This window comes from Trichogramma pretiosum, unplaced genomic scaffold (assembly GCF_000599845.2).
Source record: "Trichogramma pretiosum strain Unisexual culture from Peru unplaced genomic scaffold, Tpre_2.0 scaffold27, whole genome shotgun sequence".
Lineage (NCBI taxonomy): Eukaryota > Metazoa > Arthropoda > Insecta > Hymenoptera > Trichogrammatidae > Trichogramma > Trichogramma pretiosum.
In genome coordinates, this window is record NW_019641694.1 from 1693217 (window position 1) to 1716032 (window position 22816).

Consider the following 22816-nt stretch of genomic DNA (forward strand, 5'->3'; position numbering starts at 1 on the left):
TACGTAAGTGCAGCTTCACCAAAAAATGTTCTTACATTCATAAGTTTTTTTTTATATTGTGTTTCGTAATCAATATTTGATATTGGACAGCTTGTTTTACAAATTCATTATATCACATATTTTACCAAAATTTTTTATTATTTTATACATTAATAGTTTATTTCAGTCGCAATTCTATGATTTTACGTTTAACATGTCTCAAACCAGTGAATTACATTTACTTACAACATCATATTTTTTTTTCAGTGATTTTTGCACACATAACTTTCGCTCATCTCACACGTACTTCAATTACAATCATCACGCTCATTCTCAATAGCTTCATCAATTGTCACATAGTAACATTGTTAACGAATTGTTTAATTTCATTCACTCTAACTGTTTCGTTGATGCATGTTAAGCATCTTGCATGTTTTCGTTCGATATCGAAATCGTACGCTTTGAAAGAGATTTACGACAACGTTATTTTTCGCAAAGATACTTTAGTTTTGCTTTTCTAGTATTTTATTTTTCTTATATCATACTCTCTCAGTGAAAACAAAACAAAATCAATTATATCGTAGAAAATATTTTAAAGTTTTTCTAATAATTATTAACTTAGATATCAAATCGAAAATTCGTTCAGCTCATATACAACTCATTTACTCATTTAATAGTTCTTACTTTTCCAAAAATCATTTGGATAAGATGTTTTTTTAATGTCACTTTACATTATCTTTAAATTTTCTCAAACGCGTACGCCAGCGATGCACATTTGGATCAAAATATACATTGACTAATATACAGACACAATAAAATTTTGAAAAATCATCAAATTTTTAATTTGCACATGAATTAATTTTCATCTGCATAAAAAATAAAAATTTTTGAAAATAATTTTACAGTAATAAAACTCTTAAAAATAATAAATAAATGAATGAGTATAAAAGTATTGAAAGAATATTTATTAATCAAAGTGGGTATGGACTCATCAAATCATTGGATGCTTGATTTTTCAAAATTTTGAAGGATTAAAATGCAGAATTATTTACGTATGTTCTTTAATGAAGAAAAGAATTTTACGTGTTTCATTTGGTTCAAACAATTGAATGGTCCCCAATTAAAACGAGTTGATGGTAATAAAGTTTTAAAGGTACCAAATTTCATTCTAACATAGTAAGATCCGATACGTAAAAATCACTTATAAACAAGCTGTTCCATGTGAGATGCAAGTGATAAAAGTGAAAAATATAATGTTTTTCGATTAGGTTGTATTTATATATAGAAAAGTTCTCATTAACACGCTGATAAATTTTAAGCTTCATTTGATTTCAGTTTCAAAACATTGACATATTACAAAAAAAGAGCAGAAGATAAACCTTATTTTTCTTCAATTTACATGATACCAAATTCATGCTATTTGCAATGATTAGAAGTAAATGTAATATTAATCTTATAATACAAACCTCACGTAGATAAAAACATACACATTCACCGAGCACAAATATTTTCGCTTGAGTTCCTGCTTGACCATGCCATTCTGAGTATCTTCGTTTTTGACGTATATTGGTCACATTCAAGCATACATTCATGAAGAAGCTCAAATTTATTTCTCAATAACACTTAAATTTCATTTCTCGATTTAGTGACATTTTTAACAAATAAGAGAGAAATTTCGAAGCTGCCAGTTTATTTTGTATTTCAAGAATTCGATGTAATTAGAGTTTACAATCAAAAACTCAAATTTACCTATGTAAATCTCAATTATTCTTAGTACACTTTCATACCGCCTATTATTAAAATTATAAGAATTTATTCCTTCTTTTACTTGACTAATGCAATATTTAATATCAACTATGAGTAAAAAACAGTTTCAAACACTCAAATACACATGAATGGTATCGCCAAGCAAGCATTCTAGTATTTTACTTACAACAAAACTCATTTTTCCATTTTAAAAATCCTATAACAGATAAACAGTTGCCGCACTTACTGGTTTGTTCCAAGCGACGTGGGCGAATAGTTTTATTATACACTTGTTGATATATTATCATTTTCCGCAATAAATGGTTTTTAAGTAATAAATGTGTGTCATTCAAAATCTCGCATGTTCGTTATGGGCAGATGTAGTTTTAGCAGGAAGATAAAAACGATTATAGCAGTGCGTCATTTGAATCGATGTATATTGATGCAATATGGGCTCTTTTGTGAGTTGTTTAGTCTTGCATTTCTTCTGGCATTTCATGAGGATTTAATATACCAGGAACTGCCATCTGCTGTCGCCTCTTTTCTTCCTGAGCCAAACGCAAAGCAGATTCACGCTCTTCCAAGTATAAATCAGAGTCATCTTCACCAGTATATTCCTAGAAATACAGAAATAATTAGAATCATTCATTAAAATCATTAACTCAAAGAAGGATAAAATATTTACTCTAATTTGCACAAGGAAGTCTCTTAAATGCTCTTTGAATGCAGGGATATCTTGGTCAAGATTGAAAAGTCCTTGAACTGTTATTTTTATTTGGTTATCCGTTAAATGAGGGAATGCTGCTTTCAACAATCGTGCCACATATTCTTGAATGTATATGGTGTTGTCAGGCATAGGACCTAGAGGTACTTTTATTCTATTCAACTCTACTAAAGTGAACATATATGCCAAAATAGTGGCGTGCATTGTCAAGCCAGCTGTGTGAGAAGTATCTGTGACAACACTAAATATGTGTTGTAGGATATCAGTAAAATATGTCTGATAGAAACTTTGAGCTGCTTCTTCATGTTTTTCCATATTTCTGAATAACTGGTACAAAATTTGTAATCCAGTGTCAGCTACATTACGCATTGTATGCTTGAATGCCCAAATTACAGAATCCAGAACCAACTTGAATTGTACTGGTTGTATTGAGAGACACGCAGGGAAACAATGCGCATTAACTGCTTGCAACAAAAGGAAGAAATTTGTCCTGTGTTCAGGAAATTCTTCAAAATCTTTATTTATCATATCTAGCGTACATTTGAAGACTGCTTCAAATATTTTAGGTACTTCACAAGTAATGTGTCCTTCAAGTTTATTTACAATCGTTGCCATGGCACTTAGCACTTCGGGCTCTCTAGCACATGGAATATTGGTCTTTTGATAATCTAATAAAACAGCATCTAAAAGTGGTGGAATGAAATTTTCCAAGACCTAGTAAAAAGAGTTTTAATCAGGAAAACATAATTAATCATCACCTATTAATTTTAAATATTAATTGTTTTAAAGCTTACCATTTGATGATCAGTAGATCTATTGATCCAATCAGCTATAAGTTTCAAAGTTTCTTTTCGAACTACTCGCATGCTTTTGATCAGTGGCTGCTTTAGAACAATTTCTCCGTTAGTTGTTATGGCCTGGCTTATGTTTTCACTCATTACTTTGTAAACATTAAGCATATCTAAATATATTCTTCCCAATTGTGTAACATAGGGATGTCCTAATGCTTTGCAAGCTCTGACATTAGTTTTTAAAATACTGGCAAGTTGTTTGACAGCTTCAGGATCTTTAAGAATCTCCACGTCCTAAAATAATATAATTGTTATTTCACTGATGCTTGGCACTTCATTTGATATAAAGCATGCTATTGTTTCCAATTTGCATGTAGCTTACCACCTTTGCGGCTTGACTGATGATGTCATCCCATACTTGATTAGGTAGTAGCATGTACTTTTCAATCAGACTTTCTTGCACTACCGTATCAACTTGAGCACTAATCATATATCCAACTGCTTCATAAAACGTGTGAATTTGTTGAGTTTGTAGATCACAGATAATACTGCTGATCGTTGATAATATTTCCTCAATAAATGGCATGGCCTCACCAAGTTGAATGGTAACAAAATGTCGCCTGCACTTTAGGGCAATCTTGATAAAAGTATCACAAGCCATGTCTTGAACACCTTCATGAGTTTCTGAAAAAATTTGGTAAAATTACATAAAAAACATGAAATATTGACCAATTTTTGAAAAACAGCTGTTACAATTAATATCAAGTATAATACATACCATGCATGAATTCAAACAGTTTATTAACAACAGTTTTTAAGAACTTCCAGTGGGCTCTTAAGAAACGAGGATATTGACCAACGACGTACATAATGTTACTGGCAATAATGGCTTTGTTATCTTTACCTTTTTTCTGTTCACATAAGCCAAGTAATTCCTTAATTACAGTTACTAAAAATCTTTTCTCATCTTCTTCATGCATTGCACCAGAAATACTTCCAATCGCCCAGCACAACTATTTGGATATTTGTATAGTAAGAATTTTTCAAACAAATAATACAAATCAAATTTTATCATAAGAACTTTTTACTTACAGTGTTTAAATTCTTCCATGACCATTCAGCACCATTCACCTGATTTTGCAATTTGCTAGTCATCACACGTTCAGTATCCGTGTAGTCAAGATGAGTCAAGTACACTAAAGTTTCACGCATGTTTTTGTACAAATTTATGGAGTCAGTATCTTTCATGAATTCTCTGACGACTTCTCCGTTTTCATTTTCAACAACAAGAACTTCTTCTGGCTTGGCCATCCTACTGATCATAATGTACCTTACCCTTGTCAAAACACCAGCATAGAACATTCGACGAGTTGGCATAGCCATGCTTTTGTTCAATAAAATGGGTGCATTGTTTGGTGTCAAAGGATTTTCTCTGTATAAATCAGAAGCTAATCCATTCCAGTATTCTAAGCAAATTTTAAAAATTTCGACTTCTTCAACTTCAGAAATCAGAGTGAGATACTTTAGGGCTCTTTCAAGAGGTTCATTCAATTGCTTTTTCTCAATTAACAAACCATGTTCTTTTAAATAAGTACATAAAAACATGGCTAGATTCTGAATGAAATTTTGCTCTTGGTCATGTCCAACAGCATAAGCATCACGTATATTAGTATCAAGTGGCAACATTAATTCTAATTGTTGCATTGTGTTGACAAAAAGTACAATGAACATGTCATCATAATTACACGGAACAGACACAGCTGCTATTTCAGTTAAGCATTTCAAAGTAACATTTCTGAATATTGGTACATTCAAAAACTGAAACAAGCAAAAGAAAAACAAGCATTGTCGATTACGCTATGTAATTATTTTTTGTACTGGTAATATTTTGTTTCTTCGACTTACCTTGAATATTAGAGTTGTAATGAGTTTGGTCTCAAAAATATATCCCAATGGAATCCAATTAAGGAATCTTAAAAGTGTTTCAAGAGTTACAGCCACAAGTGGTACATTTTGTGAATTTTCCATAACAAATTGACACAACTGAAAGACTTGTGAAAATTCACTGCACATTGTATCTTTTAAATGTTTGGCTTTTGTTTGGGTCATTTGTCCGCTTGAAAAGTCAAATACTTCTTCAGAAAGTAATTTTAAAATTGCCATATTATTCTGACATAAACTTTCATTTGTTTTGCTTGCACCAACAATATCACTAATAAAAGATTCCCAATTTTTAGGCCATTCTCTTTTTAAAACCTGTTGTACATTAATAGTTTACATTCGTAATTAAAATTTCTGTGAGCAGAAATTATGGAGTAAAAATATATATCTTACCTGAACCAAGATCATATTCAATTTATTTATGTAAACTTTAGAAGCCTCCAACGTTTCAGGATCGCTACTTGTTTTAATAATCAAGCCTACAATGTACTTTTTGATACCTTCACATTGGTTCCTAGGTAAAACTTTCCACCTGGTTTTTATGACTTGTTCTAAAATTTGTAAAGCATAAAACTTTGTTTGTTGGTTTTGGGAAAATTCTAAAATGGTATCAACACGAGTCCATGCATCAGGATGTTCTTTCAGCGTTGTTAAAACTTCTTGAGCAATACGTTGCTGATCTCCCATTCCATTGTACATACATCCAACTACGTTGTCTAGAAGTGTAATATCAATCTTCTGGTTGAAATCCAATAACTTGGATGCTTGTTCAGCTAAAGTTGCCATTTTTGCAATTCAAGTTTTCAATCGATCACACTAACTGAAAAGCAACAATTTTAATAATAGATGAGTTAAGTGGATTTTGGTAAATTTTGAAAATAATTAGTAACATGAATATATTGAGACAATAATTTTTAATACTTAATTCATTTACACTAATTTCTTTCATCTTTTACATACTCTCAATACATTTGACAATCAGCAAAAGAACAATTATCAAACAAAATATATGCTGTAATATCCAAAAGTTTTACGTATATTTATAAGCACCATAAAATAGCACCAAAATCTGCTACAAAACTGTACCATAGATGTATATATAGCTGATTAAGAAGAAAATGCAGAGAAAAATACGAAAAAATAAGAAAATATATCAAAGCACAAATGAACCTGGATTTTAAAAGCTATAAATGTTTTGAAACATTTGGTGCAAAAGCGTTGGGTTTAAATTCAATACTAAATGAATTTCAGTTATTTTCCCGGCTCACTATCACGAACAAGAGGAGTGATTTTTTTAGTAAAAGTCTAACCTATTTAATTGATTCGTCGATGACAAGAAAAAAAGTAAAACTTTGAAAAATATCACCTTTGTGAAGTCGGTATTTGTGAAGATAAAAATGCTTAGAAGTCACCGAGCTATCCGTGCTAATTATAGAGAAATGCAAATGTCACGTAAAACGAATAGTTTAAGCATCGAAGTTCATTATAGTTAGTATTGTAAGTTATCAAGTACGGCGTACACAACCGTTGAAATCGAAGAAAAGCCGCGCGTTCGTATCATAACCTCGTACGTCGGGATCGCTTTGAGGAAGATAAAATAATACCAAAATATATCGAGAGCAGCCAAGAATACGTAAACGATAATTGAGGTTCTCACCTGCTCCGTACGAGTTAAGCAAGGATTATTAATGCGTTTGTACACGCAATCACAAAGTAAATATCAATCAATTATAATTTGTACTGTTGCTACTTGGCTATTGCAACGGCACCTTCGTCACAAATTGGTTACGAAAAGAGAACTATTATCAATGAAAAGTTTCTATTAAAATCGTATTCACAATGACCCGTTAAAACATAGCCGGTCGCGATGCTTGGATAAAGGCCTTCCCGCGCCTTCACACTAGACCAGAGCTCAAAAATTCGATGTTGGATACTTTTACGTAGATCACTACACGCGACAATACTCGGCACAGTAGCGCTCATATACCCACACATAGACAGAACGGTTAGACACACGCACATAGGATATATATACGTCGTGTAACACATCATGGTGTTGGACCGTCATCCACCGCGCAACGGCGCAACCAAAAACGCACAAGAACGCACTATATGCAAGAGCCAAACGACTCTCGATACACTCGCGCTTATACGTAGACATTCGCATGCAAAAATTCAGTACCTATATCATTCATGTATCGTTTTGTCCGAGTTCTCTCGCATTATCATTCGCTCGTTCAACCTCAAGTCTTTCACTCTCATTCTGTACATAATCATGCATCAAACTTCACTGATTTCCATTCATGTGGAAAAGTCAGTCACACTTACTTTCATTTACATATGATAACATTCAGAAGGCAGTAATTGTCAAGTGGCTCGTCATACGCACAAAAACAGGCATTTTCCCGGCTTACAACGAAAACTCAACAGAGACATGAAACTCTCACTCGTAGGAAGAACTGGTCGTACTTGTATGAATGGGCAGCACTTGCACAAGATAGACGCAACAATAACACAATCACAAGAAGTATTGTTGAGGTGAAAAGTCCGAAAATGCACACGTTAATGTAACTGCTGCGCAACACGCTCAATCGTTGCGATTATAACCTCACTTTATTGGATTTTCTCCGCAGTATTTTTCTCTCGGCGAGTCGCTCGTCCTCTGCAGCTGCCACTTTTTCTTTCGCTCTTTCTCTCGCACACACTCTCTCTTTCTCTCTCTTGCGCACTGCACGTATACAACATGAGGCTCCTTCTGGCGCTCTCGCAGACTTGCACACAAAGGCACGCGCTCACACATACACATGATATACATACTGAGACCGAAAAGAAAAGCACGCCCTTTTTTTCGTGTGTAATCAACACAACAAAACAGCACAAGCGCTCGTATTCATAAGGTAAGAAATTAAGAAAAAGGTACTGCGATTCGAGTAACGGGTGCGGAATAAATTTCCCTTCTCGGCAGAGAGTTCCGAGACTGAGAGAGCGGTGTATAAGGTACCCACCGGAAACAGTCGAGAAAGTTTGTAATCCGAAATCGTTGCAATCCGGAACAATTCAATTTTCTCGAATAGAGCTGTGAACATGAGTCGCACTTGGATAATCCACTACTGTCGCCAACAGCTGAGCTGACTATCCTCGAAAGCCAAAAAGTTACGGTCGAGTTACGAGTCGTTATTAGGATTGAGATATCGTGCACTAATAGACACGCAGATAGATAGTGATCCTAGCTATACTGGCAAACGATTCCCGAATCTCGAAGCTACGCACGAGTTCTCGTCCGAATGTCTAGTAAAGTACATACACTTTGTACAAAGTAGCACTGCGCGATGATCTCGATATCGAGCATCGGCGTTTCTGGCTTCATCGATGCGCCGATCCCGGCGAGATTTACGATGGCAGTCGGGTTTGTGCAGAAAGTTGCAGGTTTTATGCGAGCGTATCCTCGATGAGCCGAACGAGTCGAGAGAGTATAGGGTCGAGCGGTGCTATGTGGTCACCTTTGCTACGTCTTTGTACACTCGGCAAAGCTGGAGTTGCTCGAACCTCTCGCGAGTTCTATGGCAACATGAAAGTGTAGATTGGCTGCGAGAAGCCAATGTGTATGTGTCGTATATGTGTCGCGCGTCGCGCCACTCTTCTTTGCTCTCCTTAGCGGTGCTCGCAGTCTCCGTGATACGAGACCTATACGAACCGTCGAGTTTGCCGTCGTATAGTTTTGTTGCGTGACAGACAAACGCTCGCTCGCTCGCACTCTTATACAGCCGAAAGATACTAATCAGTGGAAATTCGCGCAGTTACCTACCTCTTTATGCTGGCGTTCTACAGAAGCGCGCGCGCGTCACACACACACACTCACAGTTACTCTATCTTTCTTTCTTTCGCTCGCTCTCTTTCTCTCTCTCTCCTTCTCCGTTGTTTTTCGCTCGCTGCCACCAACGCTCTCGAGTTGCGAGCGCGCTGCTGATTCTCGATACGAGGGATGCTGCTGCTGCTACCGCCGACTTGCACCGCTTTTTCTCGATAACGATTTGAAAAACTCACTGTTATTATACATGTAATGCCCGCGACGATCACAATTGTCGACGTTTGACGACTGTGCAATTGACACGCACGCACGGATGCAGACAACACAGCTAAAGCCAGCTACACGCGTCGCACACATTCAAACAGAAACAAGGAAGAAGTGCACTGCACAACACACACATTCGTACTGCATAAATAGCGGGCGTCCCTACCGAGAACCGACTCTGCGGGCTGCAAGCTGACAAGAGCTGCCGCCTCCTTGCACTTGGGTCTTGACCTGCTGCTTGTTGCCTTCAACAGCTCCAAACTGACTCCTTTCCGAACTGCTGCTACTGCTGCTGCTGCTGCTGCTGCTGTACTCTTTTACGAGCCGGAGTCCGGACCAAACTAGTCGTTTTAGTGTCTGAGCGCGCTACTATGAGTGGAGGCACACGTTCGCGGCGCTCATGGTGGCAATTGTCGTCATTGCCAAAGGAAGGGACTACTAAGGGGGCGCGGGTGATTCTATGCTCGCTTTTCTGATTTAAGCTTATTATATAGCCTACTGTTTTATTGTGCGATTATGTATGTACACATATTTTTCGCTGCTCAAGTACCGACGATATGAATCACGTTTTCTATGTACCTTCGTATAAGCTGCTTCTCTTCGCCCTTCGCGAAACCACCAAAAAAAAAATGTTGGCTCTATATTCAAAATTCGTTTCTAATCCCTCTTATAATTTTAATTTCATTCAAAATCATTTAATTTACTTAGACTTAATCAGACTAACTGAAGCTGATTTTTGTTTTAGTGCCAACAAAATTATTTATTAATTCAATGATAAATAATTAATGATAGCATTAATTTTCGATTACCCTACTTCCATTTGTACACAAGGATAATAAATGTAAAGATTGACAACATCAAATTTTTATTTGGAAACGTAATCTGTAATTTGACATAAATGAAATAATTTTATCAGTCAATTGCTATTATTTTGTGGATATATAGTAAAATGCAATTGATTATTTCAGTTCAACATAAAATAAGTGAATTAAGATTAGGCAAAAGGTATCCATTTCAAAATAAAACTATAATAAATCAAATGTAAAAAAAATATTAAGAAATATGAAATGAATTAAATGCAACAATCTTATTTTTTTAAATTTAATACGCTTAAAAAATATAGTCACTATATTCACAAGCTTATGCGATAAATTCATAAGGAATTGGAGCAAGCATCTGTGGTTCGCCCTTTCCTTTTACAATGTGTGCTGGTCTGGGCTGAGCTGGTTGTCTTTTTAGATTAACTTTAGTTTTGTTTTGTTTTGCTTCCAATCTCAACTTTTCATTTTCCTTGACTCTTCTCAAGAAATCATCTCTGCACTTGCTATGTTTTACATGCTCAATACGAACATTAATTCTTTTTGGTAGGATCTTGCCTCGAACTCTCTTGTTGACAATAATGCCAAGAGCATGCTGTGTCACATTAAAGACACGACCTGTTTTTCCATGATAGTCTTTGTATGGCATACCCTTCTGGATTGCACCATCACCCTTGATATCAACAATATCTCCAACTTTGTAGACTCGCATGTAAGTGGAGAGGTGGAGAGTACCCCTTTTGCGGAATCTCCTGGAAAAGAGATCCCTCGTTCCACGACGGTAACCTTTGGAGTTGGTCATTTTTCCTGCGAAAAATGTAAAAAATTAATAAACTGAAACAAAATTTAATGCCTACTTGCATCAGGAATTAGAGGTTATGAAGTTGAAACAGTTTGATTTATTAGACCAATTAATGTAAAGCGTTCAATACACTTTACACTTTAATGCAAAAAATAAGAAACTTGAAAGAACAAATCATTCACAGAAAAATTTAAGTGAATTCAATTGATAGAAACTCACGTTTTTAATCGGGAATTATTTTTTATTAACTAACAACTTGAAGAGTTGTTTGCCTGGAAGATGTGTTTCACTCGCTCAGTTGCAGCAGACTACTTTTGTAAGTTCGATATATATCGATTCACTAAAAAGGTCGAAAGTAGGGCGCGCTAATTTAATATTTTTAATTTTTTAATTTTTTTTATTTTAAAAAGTTATTATTCAATGATTTTCAATTAATTAATGAAATAATTAGTTTGCTCGAGTTTTTTTTTTGAGAAATATTATTGTAATAGGTAGTGTTGATTGAATGAAATACGTATCGCTACTTGTAAGAATTATTCATAGAAATCGCATTATATAATTAGTTAATTATATTAATAGTTTGTTCGACATTCAATTGAATTAACATTAATTTGTGTCAATTCACATTTCGGCAAAGTAAAAGCGATCAAGTGCAATAAAAAGCGCATGCGCTATTTTTACCCGTGTTAATGTGAATGTGATGCGATGAAATGGAAAAAAAATGCATATACAAGAAATTGCGAATACGAACACTTTAAATTGCTATTGGTTCGTTATTGACAAATTAAGAGGACATTTTACTTGTATAGTTATCATATGAATCATTAAATTTTTATTAAACTGTTGACATCTTTATAGTATAAAATCACTGCACTCTCATCTGCCACCTATATAGACTATAAAAGTATCTGACTATCGTTAGTTGAAAGAAAGTGATTTTTTGCATTGATAATAATGTGCTTTCATTGATCAATACAAAACGTTTTTATTACATCTATTCATTTGAATGATATAACAAATTCGAAACACTTAAAATATTACCAGACAAGCAAATGTACGCTTATCATATCACAAGTTTTGCCCGGTAACCGCCAAGTAAATGCGCCAAAAATCTTCGCTCGTTAGCTTCTCGATGATTGTATCACAGCATAAAATCGGTAACTTGTAGTCCGTCAGCTTTAATATAAGATCCAGCGCCCACGGCTGGAAAATTCCTCTCAACATTATCTCACTGAGGTGTAGTAAATAAGCATCTCCAGGCTCTTTTAAATTAATCCACGATCCAATCTTTGATTTAAGTATATAAAAGGCATACGCAAATTCGATTTCCTATACAGAATTACAGTCTTTGGTGTCCCATTTATGGTTCATCCTCCACAAACTTATTACATACTTATTACATGTCCACGTGTAACATTCTTGAACTCACGCATTACAATAAAGTATAATGATACAAATTTTGATTATTATCGGTTGTATATTCACATTCTTCATTTGAGCTCTGTAACGGTAACTATTCTATAGTAAATTCATGTGATTCAAAAAAACTCATTTTGTAAGGCCGAATTTCGGGCTGTTCGGAAAATGTTCATTTCTTATAGTTGTCAATCGTAGCTAATTCAAATATTTATCATCTCCGTAAGAAAAAACGGCGTACAACCGATAACTTACCTTGCCAAAAAAGAAATTTGAATCTATTTTCATTTTCAATTCGGCAAATAAGCTGATTTCTGGAGAATAAACCATATATATGAGTCATTTCACGTCAAGTCTCCAGCGGTGCCCGCGCGGCGCCAAATCTCACGTTTTTACACGTTCATTGCTGTATTTCACTAAATAATAATCAATATCACTCTTTGTTAACTTGCATATCAATAGGAAATTTCCTCAGCTTTCGATTGAGACTACTTAGAAGAATCTTAAAAATGCCTTTTTTGAGATATTCGACTTTGAAGGTTTTCCGAAAATGGAAAGTTTTTGGAAATCTGACCTCACCATCAGAAAGCTGAGGTAATTTCCTATCGAAATAATGTAGCTCATATTTTTTCTTGGTGCATTTAGATGCTTTCCTGACGAGTTACAAATTGAGCAGTTTGGCTTAATAAGGCCGCTAGCGCGCACCGCTGGAGACTTGACGTGAAATGACTCATATATTTTATTGTATAGCTGGCTGTGTGCCGTGGTTGTAGTGGTAATATAGTGGTGGGGGTAGTGATAGTGGTGGTGGGCTATCGCGAGATTGCGTATTAGTGTATGTCAGATCATCTGTTCGCGCACTCGTTTCTATTGTTGTTCTTGACTCTGTCAACAGCACAAGTCCATCAGACGAACGATCAATTTAATTTGTAAAATCATTATAAAAGTGCGCGCATTATCAAATTAATTGCATTCCAAAAAAGCTATGAGATAATAATGTCCTGTCAAATTAAAGGGATTGCTAACTTGCTCAATCCCGTCGACGTGAAAACTCGACTTTTGGGCGATACCAATTATAAAAAGTGTAGGTTTTGACATTCGACGACTTTATCATTGACTTTGTCTCACATATCGACTATCTAATGATTTTTTTTTGCTCCAGTTGAACGACTACCTGCTAATGTTTTACCCCTACATCACTTATTTGTTTCCCTGTCTCCTGTTGGCGATGTTTTGGCGTTAGCCTGGAATACTCGTTTGGTTATATTAACTTGTGAGTATGACGTTTTTTTGAACGTTCATCAATTTATTTATTAATGACCTCAAGTTTCTCATTTGATGACTTTAATCTTTATATCATAGCTAAATGGGATTCTCAAGAAACTGATGAAGTTAAAAATAAGTTTCATGTCGTTTGGGATGGAGATGTAACTTCGAAACAACAGTAAGAAAAATCGTTCAAGTGATTAATGGATCTAAATTTTACGAAATTATTTGTTTTTTTAACTTTTTAATAGTGAATGTATAACGTCTGTGATATGTCTTCCTCTGATTGCTTATGGCAAAACTAATTCTGGAGTAGGTGCAGATTGGACTTGCATAGTTGTGGGACTAAGCTCTGGTTTTGTCAAATTTTATACAGAAGTAAGTTGTTTATATACATCACATGCAAAATGTTAAATAAGATTGTAAGTAGATACAATTTTTTTATTTCCATTTTAGACTGGGGCTTTATTGCTGGAAGAGCAATTACACAGCGAAAGTATCGTAAATATAAAATGTCAATCTTATCGCACACCACGAAACTCTGGAGAAACAGGAACCCAAGAAGAAATATATATATTATATAATACTGTTATATGTATTTTACAAGGATTTACTTTATTCTCAACTCTCAGAGCATATCGTAATCATTTAGCCAGAGGTAAGTACTAATTTTAATTGGATTTAATATACTTATAAATACAATTTTCTGTAACTAATTTTGTATTCTAGTAAAAGCTAATTGTGATGTCGAACCTCCAGCTGCTAATTTAGTTTGTAAAAAATGGTGTTTCAAGAATCATGATTTTATTAATGATACTGAAGTCATAGGCTCAACTTCGGTCAATATATTCGATCATTTGATGACAGCATCAGTGTGTGGAGGTTTCACTGCTAATTATCGTTCTAGTGCCCCTCAGCATAGTTTAGTCATGGCTACTGGAAAAAGGCCTTATATAGGTTTTCATTATGCTTTAGAAGGTGGTGCTGCTCCGGTTTTATCAGATGTTGCTATAGCTATGGCCAGTAAAGTTGCCAATGCAATTGGTGCTGCTGTTCCGTTAGTAAAATTTTTGCATATTTATGTATTGTTAAAAATTATTTTTATTTCAAAGTATATGTGGTTCTTTGCAGATGGTTTAGAAGTAGTTCCAAGTCATTAGGCTCGCAAGATAAAATTAAAGGGGTTTTAAGCGACCCCCCAGAGCCTATGACTTGTAGATTTGGTTTGAGTGATATTATGAGAGAAGGTGATACCATTGTTGTTAGTCCAAATAAGTTGTTATCAGTTGTAACTGATGTTATGGGAAGAGTAATACTAGTTGACAATAAACAAGGAATTGCTATAAGGATGTGGAAAGGATACAGAAGGGCTGAGTGTGGATGGATAGAGGCATTAGAAGAGAAGCAATCAACTTCTGTGAAAGGTTTTCATGGAAAAAATAGTACAAGTAATTCTTCTAGAAGACGCACAGCACTTTTCTTAGTTATATATGCTCCAAAAAAAGGAGTTATTGATATTTGGAGTGTACAATATGGACATAAAATCACTACATTTTCGGCTAGTAAAAAAGGGAGATTATTATACACAAACTATGGCCTGTGTGGATTGAACAATACACCCATTGCTTCTGGCAATCAAGCTTTGCATCCTTGTGTTTTTATTGATCCCTTAGGAGGGATTAGAGAGATCACTGTACCATTCCACTTTGCTTTAAATAGTCAAAGCAGTAATAAAGCTAGAGATATTCATCTTTTCAGAAAATTAAAAATGTTTTTGAGAGAAGAGGATTTTGATGAAGCTAAACTAGTTAATGAAGTTACAAATACATGTTTAGAACTGAAAACTAATGAAGTCAGATTACAAACAATTGAAATGCTCATGATAAACAAGCATATAACTCCTGATTCTTTAATAGCTGCCATTAATTGTTTTTCAAAACAGCTTGATTTACAAGGTATGAACTTTTTTTTTATACAAATAAATTAATAAATTATCTATGAAACATGAGCTGATCATTAATATTATTTACAGAAGATGATGATTCAGAATTGGCAACAAAAACAATGTATCACATGGTAAATCAACTAAAACGAGCAATCAAGTTTTACAAGTATGTAAGATATCAATATGATAAACCACCTGAATATTCTACAGTAGCTTCAGATAATGTACCTGATGGAAAACAATTATCCTCTATTTTATTTACATCTGAACGTGAAATTCATCGCATCCTCAAACTCTCTAAAACAATTAATCATCTTAAAAATTCCCATTCTAAAAATGAATCAAGAGTTACATTCAAAGAAGATGGGAAAACTTTTTTGGATTTTATATCCTGCTTTGATTTTGGTACTCCTGGATCATTAGGATTACATAAAGATGTTTCCTATGACCTAAAATGTCAAATTTGTATGTATTTAGAATGCAAATTATCTTAAATAAAGACTAAATTTTATTTTGTATCAACAGCTAAACTACTCTTTCAAGGATGGATGTATTCTAACGATCCAATTTCTAAATGGCAAGAAAACGCTCAGAGTAGCGATATTCAACCCGGAGTATTGATTCAATTTGCTATGCTCTATTGGTTAAATAAAAACCAAGGTGCGCCACTAGAAATTGAGCTAGTCAATTTTACAAAGCTTCTATTTGCTATTTGTTCCTTCATCGGTAATATAATTTTTCAAGTTTTTGACTTCTTAATCAATCGAAAAATTTCACGAAAATGATCTAATATACCACAGATCCCGACGACATTTGTCGTTGCAACGAGGCTTCGCGTTGGTGGAAAGACGTTCAAAATATACTGATACAATCTACGCAACCGTTTAACGCTCTGACAGCGGCGATAGCGTGTCGAGCAGTAGCTGCTTCTATGCAAAGAAATAAGGATACAATGAAAACAACTCTTTTCAAAGATGACAATGGCAATGATGATGAGAAAAATGGTAACAAATTAGAAAAAATGGACGAGAGTGCCGATAGAGAAGATATGTCTTCAATCGAGGACGAGACCATCAGTAACCATAGCGATTGGGAAAACGTAAGTAAAGATACCTGCCAATTTTCCTTGCTTGCTGGAAATTTAGAAGATATTGCTATCTTGGATGCGATCGTGAGGTAAGATTTATATTGCAATAATTTTTTTCTCATCATATAAAGAATTGAATCTTAATGCCAAATTAATTTCAGTAACCCACCGACGATCGATGATTCAACAAGATTTCATGCTTTACCATACGAAACGCCTTCAATTTCATTGGCACTTATATTGTCAAAGGGCAAAGGTAAGACTTCAATCGTCAAATATTTTTTCCTTTAAAGTTTTGAAACGGATAATCATATTTTATATTGCACAGGTTCTGTTTCTGAAGCAGTGGCTAAATGGTTGATCTCAACTGGTGTTGATCCAGCTCATTTGATAGACACAACTGATATTGAATTTGATCAAGTTCAGTTGTCTGTAGACACCATACAATACGCTGTTTCCTTAGACGAAGCTAAGGCCCTTGAAGTATCGCAACAAAATGCGAAATCATTACTTACTCTATCTGTTGAAGTAGGTAGCGAGGCAAAACCTGAGCAAACATCGATGGCTTCCGTTTTAGGTATCCAACTATTATTTTTATTAAAATTTGATTATAAGTAAGAAACATGTATAACAATTTATTACTTTCATATCAGATAAAGTCACTCTACTTAAGAGACACTTCCCGTACAGTCTGACCAGTAGCGTTTTGTTAGCAAATTTGTGTTGGGAATACGTAATAAGTTGGAGTAAAGACGTTACTCAATTGGACAATTTAGAAGCTGCATTGTCTATTCTCCGACAAATTCCTTTCAAACGTATCCGACATGGTAAGAGAAACTGTGAATTTAAGCGTGATATTAATTAAACTTGGAATTAAAAAAAACTTATTTGTGATTTTTATCAGGGGTTTCTTATTTATTATGGTCCATACATTTAAAGAAAAAAATGGAGTTCGCTGCAAAGCTTATAAATAAATGTGGGAAAATACCAAAAGAAAGATTATGCATGCAAGATACTGGTCTGTCGGATACTCAGCTTACTACCTTGTTACAACAATGCGTTCTATTTTTGAACATATTTTTAGACGTATGAATTTTTTTCTTGTAATTAAAATAAACTGAAATTCAAAAAGCTGTAACCTAAGGTAATAATTTGCAGGCAGAAATACTTGAAGAAGAAAATTGTTCTTTTGTAAGATCCGAGGAGTTGTGGGAAGGTCACACTGCAAGTGGTCCGCAGCCTTTTTCAGTTTTAGCAATATCTCAACCACCAGCCTCTTACGATCTACTCATGTTACACTTACAATTGGCCAATGTACTCCACATGATTGCACACTTTAATCTGAAGTTTCCACCAAAACCTATCAATAATTTATTTGATTCATTGGTAACAAAACAAACTCTGTCAAACACTTTAATTTTACAGTATGTAAATGAAAAATATTAAATCTTAATTTTTTTTCAGGCTCATCAATACTTTTTCCAGGAAATAAGTAATGTAGTAGTCATTCCATGGTATAAAGATGAAAAACGAGATAATTCTCGAATGGAGTTCCTTTGTCGCGTTATTACTGCATCGATGGAGTCCATCCATCAAGATACTTTGGAAATAGATAACTATAGCTCCCGTCACGCAATTATATGGATGTCAAATTGTCAAAGTTTGGCTTACACTTGGAAAATCAATAATGATGAGTTGAGAATACATCAAGCGTGTCAATTATACATCAATGGCTTAGATCGTTTGGCTGAAGAGGTATGCTTTTATTTTTTAATGGTCGTCGAGAGGAAACGTTTATTTTCTTAAATTTTTTATTTTTTTTCTAGGTGGTTATTGCTGTAAACGATACCGAACGAATGGCCTCTAATCTTCTTCCAATTGCTGGGGGGCGAATGGTAGCTTATTTGGCTAAAGTTAATGATTTGCTTCAAGAAGTATCTCAGATCAGCCCTGCCCTCTCGGCTTACTTACAAGGTTTATCTGCTGTAAGTTTTCAACTTTTTATTAGCATATTAAAACATTCATTTGTAAATTTAAAAACTTCGTCTGTTTCAGAATTCGCAAAACTTAGTTTTAACGAACTGTTCTAATGAGGATACCGTCGAATTGGTGAAATTAGTATCGAGAAATTTACCTGAAACACATAGTGATTATTATATTGCTCAATTAATGCTTGATGCAACTTGCATTTATCAAAGCAAAACTCCGAAAAATGTGAATGATTAGTTCGTTCATAATTTTAAACTTTTATCATATCATTTTACTGATTTATTTACAGAATCAGAATATAAAAAATTATGTTTGAAAAATTGCGGCAGTTTAAATATTACACGAGTATTTTATCCTTGTTTAAAAAAAAAAAAAAAAAAATAGTCACCTACCCTGAAAAGCATTTAAAAGGGGTTTGTCTTACACTACAAATTATGAACGTTTTGAAGTATTTTGATATATATTTGTCATTGTCGAAATGTATTGTTATCTGTAAAAAATAGTCTATCTAGAGTTGCCATTGTTTTGGCATTAGAAACGTATGTTTGTATATACCTTAATGATATACTTCAAGTAGTTGAATGTAAAGAAGATTGTTAATATAGTTAGTTGCTTGTTACAAGCATTAACTATCTATATAATATTTATTATTGTTATTCAATTTTATTTTTCCGCTTACAATCTAGTTTTTGATTGTCTTTTTGAATTTGAAAGGAACAGCACAATAGTCAAAATTCTAGTCATGAAACTGCTTCATGCTTCAATACAGATATATTATAATATATTTGTTGATAAATTTCTTCATAAAAGAATGGAATCACAACGAAAGCAATACATTATGACAAATCACAAAAGAAAAAAAGATGAATGAAATTTGTAGACAAATGATTCAATCATCATGTCACACACACAGGGTTTATTAAGCTTTGAATAAAATTGAATTGAAATTTGCGATTTTCGTATTGGTTTATTTTTATATATAAAAATAGAGTGGCACAACTCCTAAATTAATGTCGATTACAATCGATCGTAGGTACACAGTAGACACTTAATGGCTCTCGCGCGCATCTATATAACATTCACTCCTTAAATATGATAAAACATTTATACAAATATAAATTTTTATTCAATCGATCGTTGAAAATTATCGCGTTAATACTTTGTACATTTCAATTACAATTCATATAAATATATACACGCACATCCATGCTTGCGCATAACGTTTGACGTTTAGAAGCGAACTTTAAAGCCTACGTAGCCAGGCTTAGCGACGGTACACAAATCTTTGAATTCGCAGTGATGTATTTCGCTTTCTGGACTTCCAACTTTCGAGAGCCATTGTGCCCTAAAAAATAAACAATAATCAGCATAAGTATCGTTATTTACAAATTTATTTATTTGAACTAGCTCTACAACGACCGAGACCCGAAAGATTTTTAACGACGACATCGCGGCGCTTCGAATCGTGACCTACATTTTTATAGGCGCGACATACCGTATACTGGTCCTGGCAATGATACACGAGCGTGAATTTGTATATAACAATCATTCGACGAAGAAGACGACATTATTAGCTAATCGGATCGGATATTTTTAATCGCAAGTGGCCGTCCGTCTCGTTTTCTCTCTCTCTCTCGCTCGCGCGCGTGTGCGAGTGCGAACTTGTATATTGGGAGTATACAGTCTATTGGGAGTTTCGCACCTTGTCTGACCAATTATAAATTATTCTACTGCTGGGTAAATGCCTGGAAGTATTCTTTTAGAATGGCGTTGGACGATGGAAAAATTATTCACCGAACGACTCGTTATGTTGCTGCGGCCAGGCTTCATTGTTCGTAACGCAGCCAATATCGTAACGATTTTTATAATTATATTGCGAGTCAAGGTGCATAATTGCCATTGACTTCCTTTAACGTATTTTTTTTTTCTGTTCCAATCGGAGAGGGGAAATTGCAGCGAGTGCAATGCTGCGCGCGTGTGTGGGTGGCTGCAAGCACACACGACACAAGCTACACGGACGCGAACGAGTGTAAGCGCGCGCGGTGCTGCAACAGCTGTACCTCAGCACGCATTGTTCGACACAATCATAGCTTATAGTGCGTTCCAAGGATGAGCTTCTTAATAAATCACTTCCGTCAGTCATCGTTTCGACGCTCGATACGTATTTCAACCGTCGATTTTTTCTTCGTGATCGCGAGCGTTCGATTGGTTTTTGTTTTTTTTGTAGCAAGCACCGAGCCAAGTATTTTTATTTTATTTTTTTTATTTTTTTTATAATGAGCGCGAAGAAATTTTCCGACTTCTTAGCCGACTTTCGAGTCCATTGGAAATTCGCAATAAGAGCATTCCCAGGGTGAAGGAAAAAATCGCCACGAGATGGAATGCGAATCGACGAGATACACGAGTAAAAAACATTCGGCGCGGTCAATCGCAAGCTCGCATCCTTAACCTTCGTTTGGTGCACGCACACTCGAAAATATCTAAAGTTCAGCTCCACGTGAGGAAACGACATCTGCCGCGTTGACAGCTTAATCTCTAAAATAGTCTTCGCGTCTTGCGTCGATTATCTCGTTGACAAAGCCCGACGCGATGCGACGACGATTCGCGACAGCTCGCCGCTTTGCTTGCGCACTTTGAGTCGATTTTACGTAATTCAACTTTCATTTCTACCAAGTTGGGAACTAAAAATACACAAACAAATACAGGCAGTGGCGGCAGTGCGATCCGAGCGCATCGATAAGGTTTGTGTACACATAATTCGAGCTTGCAGACTCGCGCATTGTCACCGGCGCGACACTCGGCGATGACGCGCGAAGAGCTTGCGACAACTCGACGTCGTCGAGAAACAATGGCGCGTCGCAATCGGCAATCGTTGACCGCGCCAAATTAAATGAAATTTCCCAGAGCAAACAATTATGCGAATGAATTTTATAACCGTATTTTATGGCTAGGATATAAACTTACATCTGATCGATGAGCGACTGGGGTCCCTGCATTTTGCCCATGATCGTGCCGGTCTTGCTGTTCTTCACCCATCCGACGATGCCCATTTTCTCGCACAGATCTCGCACGTATCTCGTGAACGAAACACCTGATGGCATACCTGAACGTTATAATATCGTGTCATTTGTCAACCTATTGCTGGGCCTTCGAGATACAATCGTGCCAACTATTTTATAATTCGCTTATCAAAGTATTTTCTCAGACTATGAGCTATAGGAAATTTAGCGCCTCTTGTCATTATACACCGGGCAAGGATACATTTCATTATTATTATTTTTATCATTGTTATTAATCTTGGCACAATTATTCTGGCACATGCAACGGTTATGTCTATTTATTGGATGAGTGCAAGCTCGTGCGTGATACATCTTGCTTAACTAATCAGTTGAGATTTACGCACGAGCTTCAATTGAGTAAGGTTTTTCAACAAATAAGAGGACCATTTTTTCAACGGTTATGCCAAGTATCAGACAGAATCACAGGGATAACGATTCGCCGTGAACATTTTCAACTTTTCGTTTCGCGCAATCGTGCAATTAGTCGTGTGATATTTACTTAAATACTCGACAAGATTATTAGATTTTCTTTTGGATCGCGTTGATCGTTTCTCGGTTGAGAGTTTTAATAAGAGTAGCAGAAAAATTATTATTTATTTGGCGAGGGTATGTAAATGACCTGTTCTTGGTGATTAATCCAGAGAGTTTTTTTTGGACATCCCTTTGAGGTTTTCTGCAAGAGATAAAAGTGAGGAAATTTGGTTAAGAGAAACGATGTATCTCACCTTGAACTTTGCCAAAGACCTCGAATTCGACCGATACTAGTGGCTCGTGATCCAAAGGATCGTCAGATTGTTGCTTCTTCAAGTTCAGCACAGACGTCATTTTGTTAGGGCAAGAAGAGATTCTCCAGCAGGTACGAGTGCTTCCTCAGCCTGGCTACCTCTGCGGTATCAATTTTGATCACTTGTTGCGGTCCGTCGAGTGCCACATAAACCAGTGAAAGCACGAAAATCGCTCGGCTTTTCTCCCAACTTTCTCACTCTCTCTCTCTCTCTCTCTCTCTTTCTCTCACACTACGGCTACTGTTATTGATCGACCGTCTGCATGCAACTGAGATTTTATTCAAGAGCGATGCCAGTCTTCCTTTTAGCTTCTCGGCTTTTCGTTTAACAAATATAGAATCTTTGCGAGCCCCCACCTCGGCTTGGCAGTCTATTCGACACCGACGACGATCGATT

The 22816-nt window shown here is 35.4% G+C and overlaps 4 protein-coding genes across 12 annotated transcripts; 1 reads left to right on the forward strand and 3 right to left on the reverse strand.

Moving 5' to 3' along the window:
• Positions 1–1801: 1801 nt before the first annotated feature.
• On the reverse strand, positions 1802–9914 carry LOC106660553 (exportin-1). 8 transcript variants are annotated; one of them, XM_014383554.2, is made up of 9 exons: positions 9420–9914; positions 5575–6001; positions 5146–5496; positions 4333–5058; positions 4019–4253; positions 3623–3924; positions 3244–3534; positions 2411–3163; positions 1802–2342 (listed from the first exon to the last, which is right to left on the reverse strand). In XM_014383554.2, exons 2-9 carry the CDS (start codon positions 5965–5967, stop codon positions 2196–2198), a joined length of 3198 nt encoding a protein of 1065 aa, XP_014239040.1. In that variant the 5' UTR covers positions 5968–6001; positions 9420–9914; the 3' UTR covers positions 1802–2195. The 8 variants fall into 8 exon arrangements, with proteins under 8 accessions (XP_014239040.1, XP_023317688.1, XP_014239039.1 ...); XM_023461920.1 differs by lacking the exon at positions 9420–9914 and adding an exon at positions 8486–8963; XM_014383553.2 differs by lacking the exon at positions 9420–9914 and adding an exon at positions 8187–8963.
• Positions 9915–10101: 187 nt separating this feature from the next.
• On the reverse strand, positions 10102–11421 carry LOC106660555 (60S ribosomal protein L21-like). The gene is made up of 2 exons (XM_014383558.2): positions 11093–11421; positions 10102–10878 (listed from the first exon to the last, which is right to left on the reverse strand). The coding sequence occupies exon 2, from the start codon at positions 10871–10873 to the stop codon at positions 10394–10396; it is 480 nt and encodes a 159-aa protein (XP_014239044.1). The 5' UTR covers positions 10874–10878; positions 11093–11421; the 3' UTR covers positions 10102–10393.
• A 1694-nt stretch (positions 11422–13115) lies between these two features.
• Positions 13116–19527, forward strand: LOC106660574 (rab3 GTPase-activating protein non-catalytic subunit). The gene is made up of 18 exons (XM_014383611.2): positions 13116–13373; positions 13452–13562; positions 13652–13733; positions 13807–13933; positions 14012–14213; positions 14285–14612; positions 14687–15510; positions 15588–15965; positions 16026–16226; positions 16301–16676; positions 16749–16843; positions 16916–17164; positions 17241–17414; positions 17492–17673; positions 17746–17973; positions 18052–18342; positions 18414–18572; positions 18643–19527. Exons 1-18 carry the CDS (start codon positions 13286–13288, stop codon positions 18811–18813), a joined length of 4266 nt encoding a protein of 1421 aa, XP_014239097.1. The 5' UTR covers positions 13116–13285; the 3' UTR covers positions 18814–19527.
• LOC106660577 (acylphosphatase-2) lies at positions 19524–22707 on the reverse strand. Of its 2 annotated transcripts, none has more exons than XM_014383616.2 (3): positions 22361–22707; positions 21541–21667; positions 19524–19921 (listed from the first exon to the last, which is right to left on the reverse strand). In XM_014383616.2, exons 1-3 carry the CDS (start codon positions 22458–22460, stop codon positions 19807–19809), a joined length of 342 nt encoding a protein of 113 aa, XP_014239102.1. In that variant the 5' UTR covers positions 22461–22707; the 3' UTR covers positions 19524–19806. The 2 variants fall into 2 exon arrangements, with proteins under 2 accessions (XP_014239102.1, XP_014239101.1); XM_014383615.2 differs by having other exon boundaries at positions 21541–21679.
• Between the last annotated feature and the right edge of the window lie 109 nt (positions 22708–22816).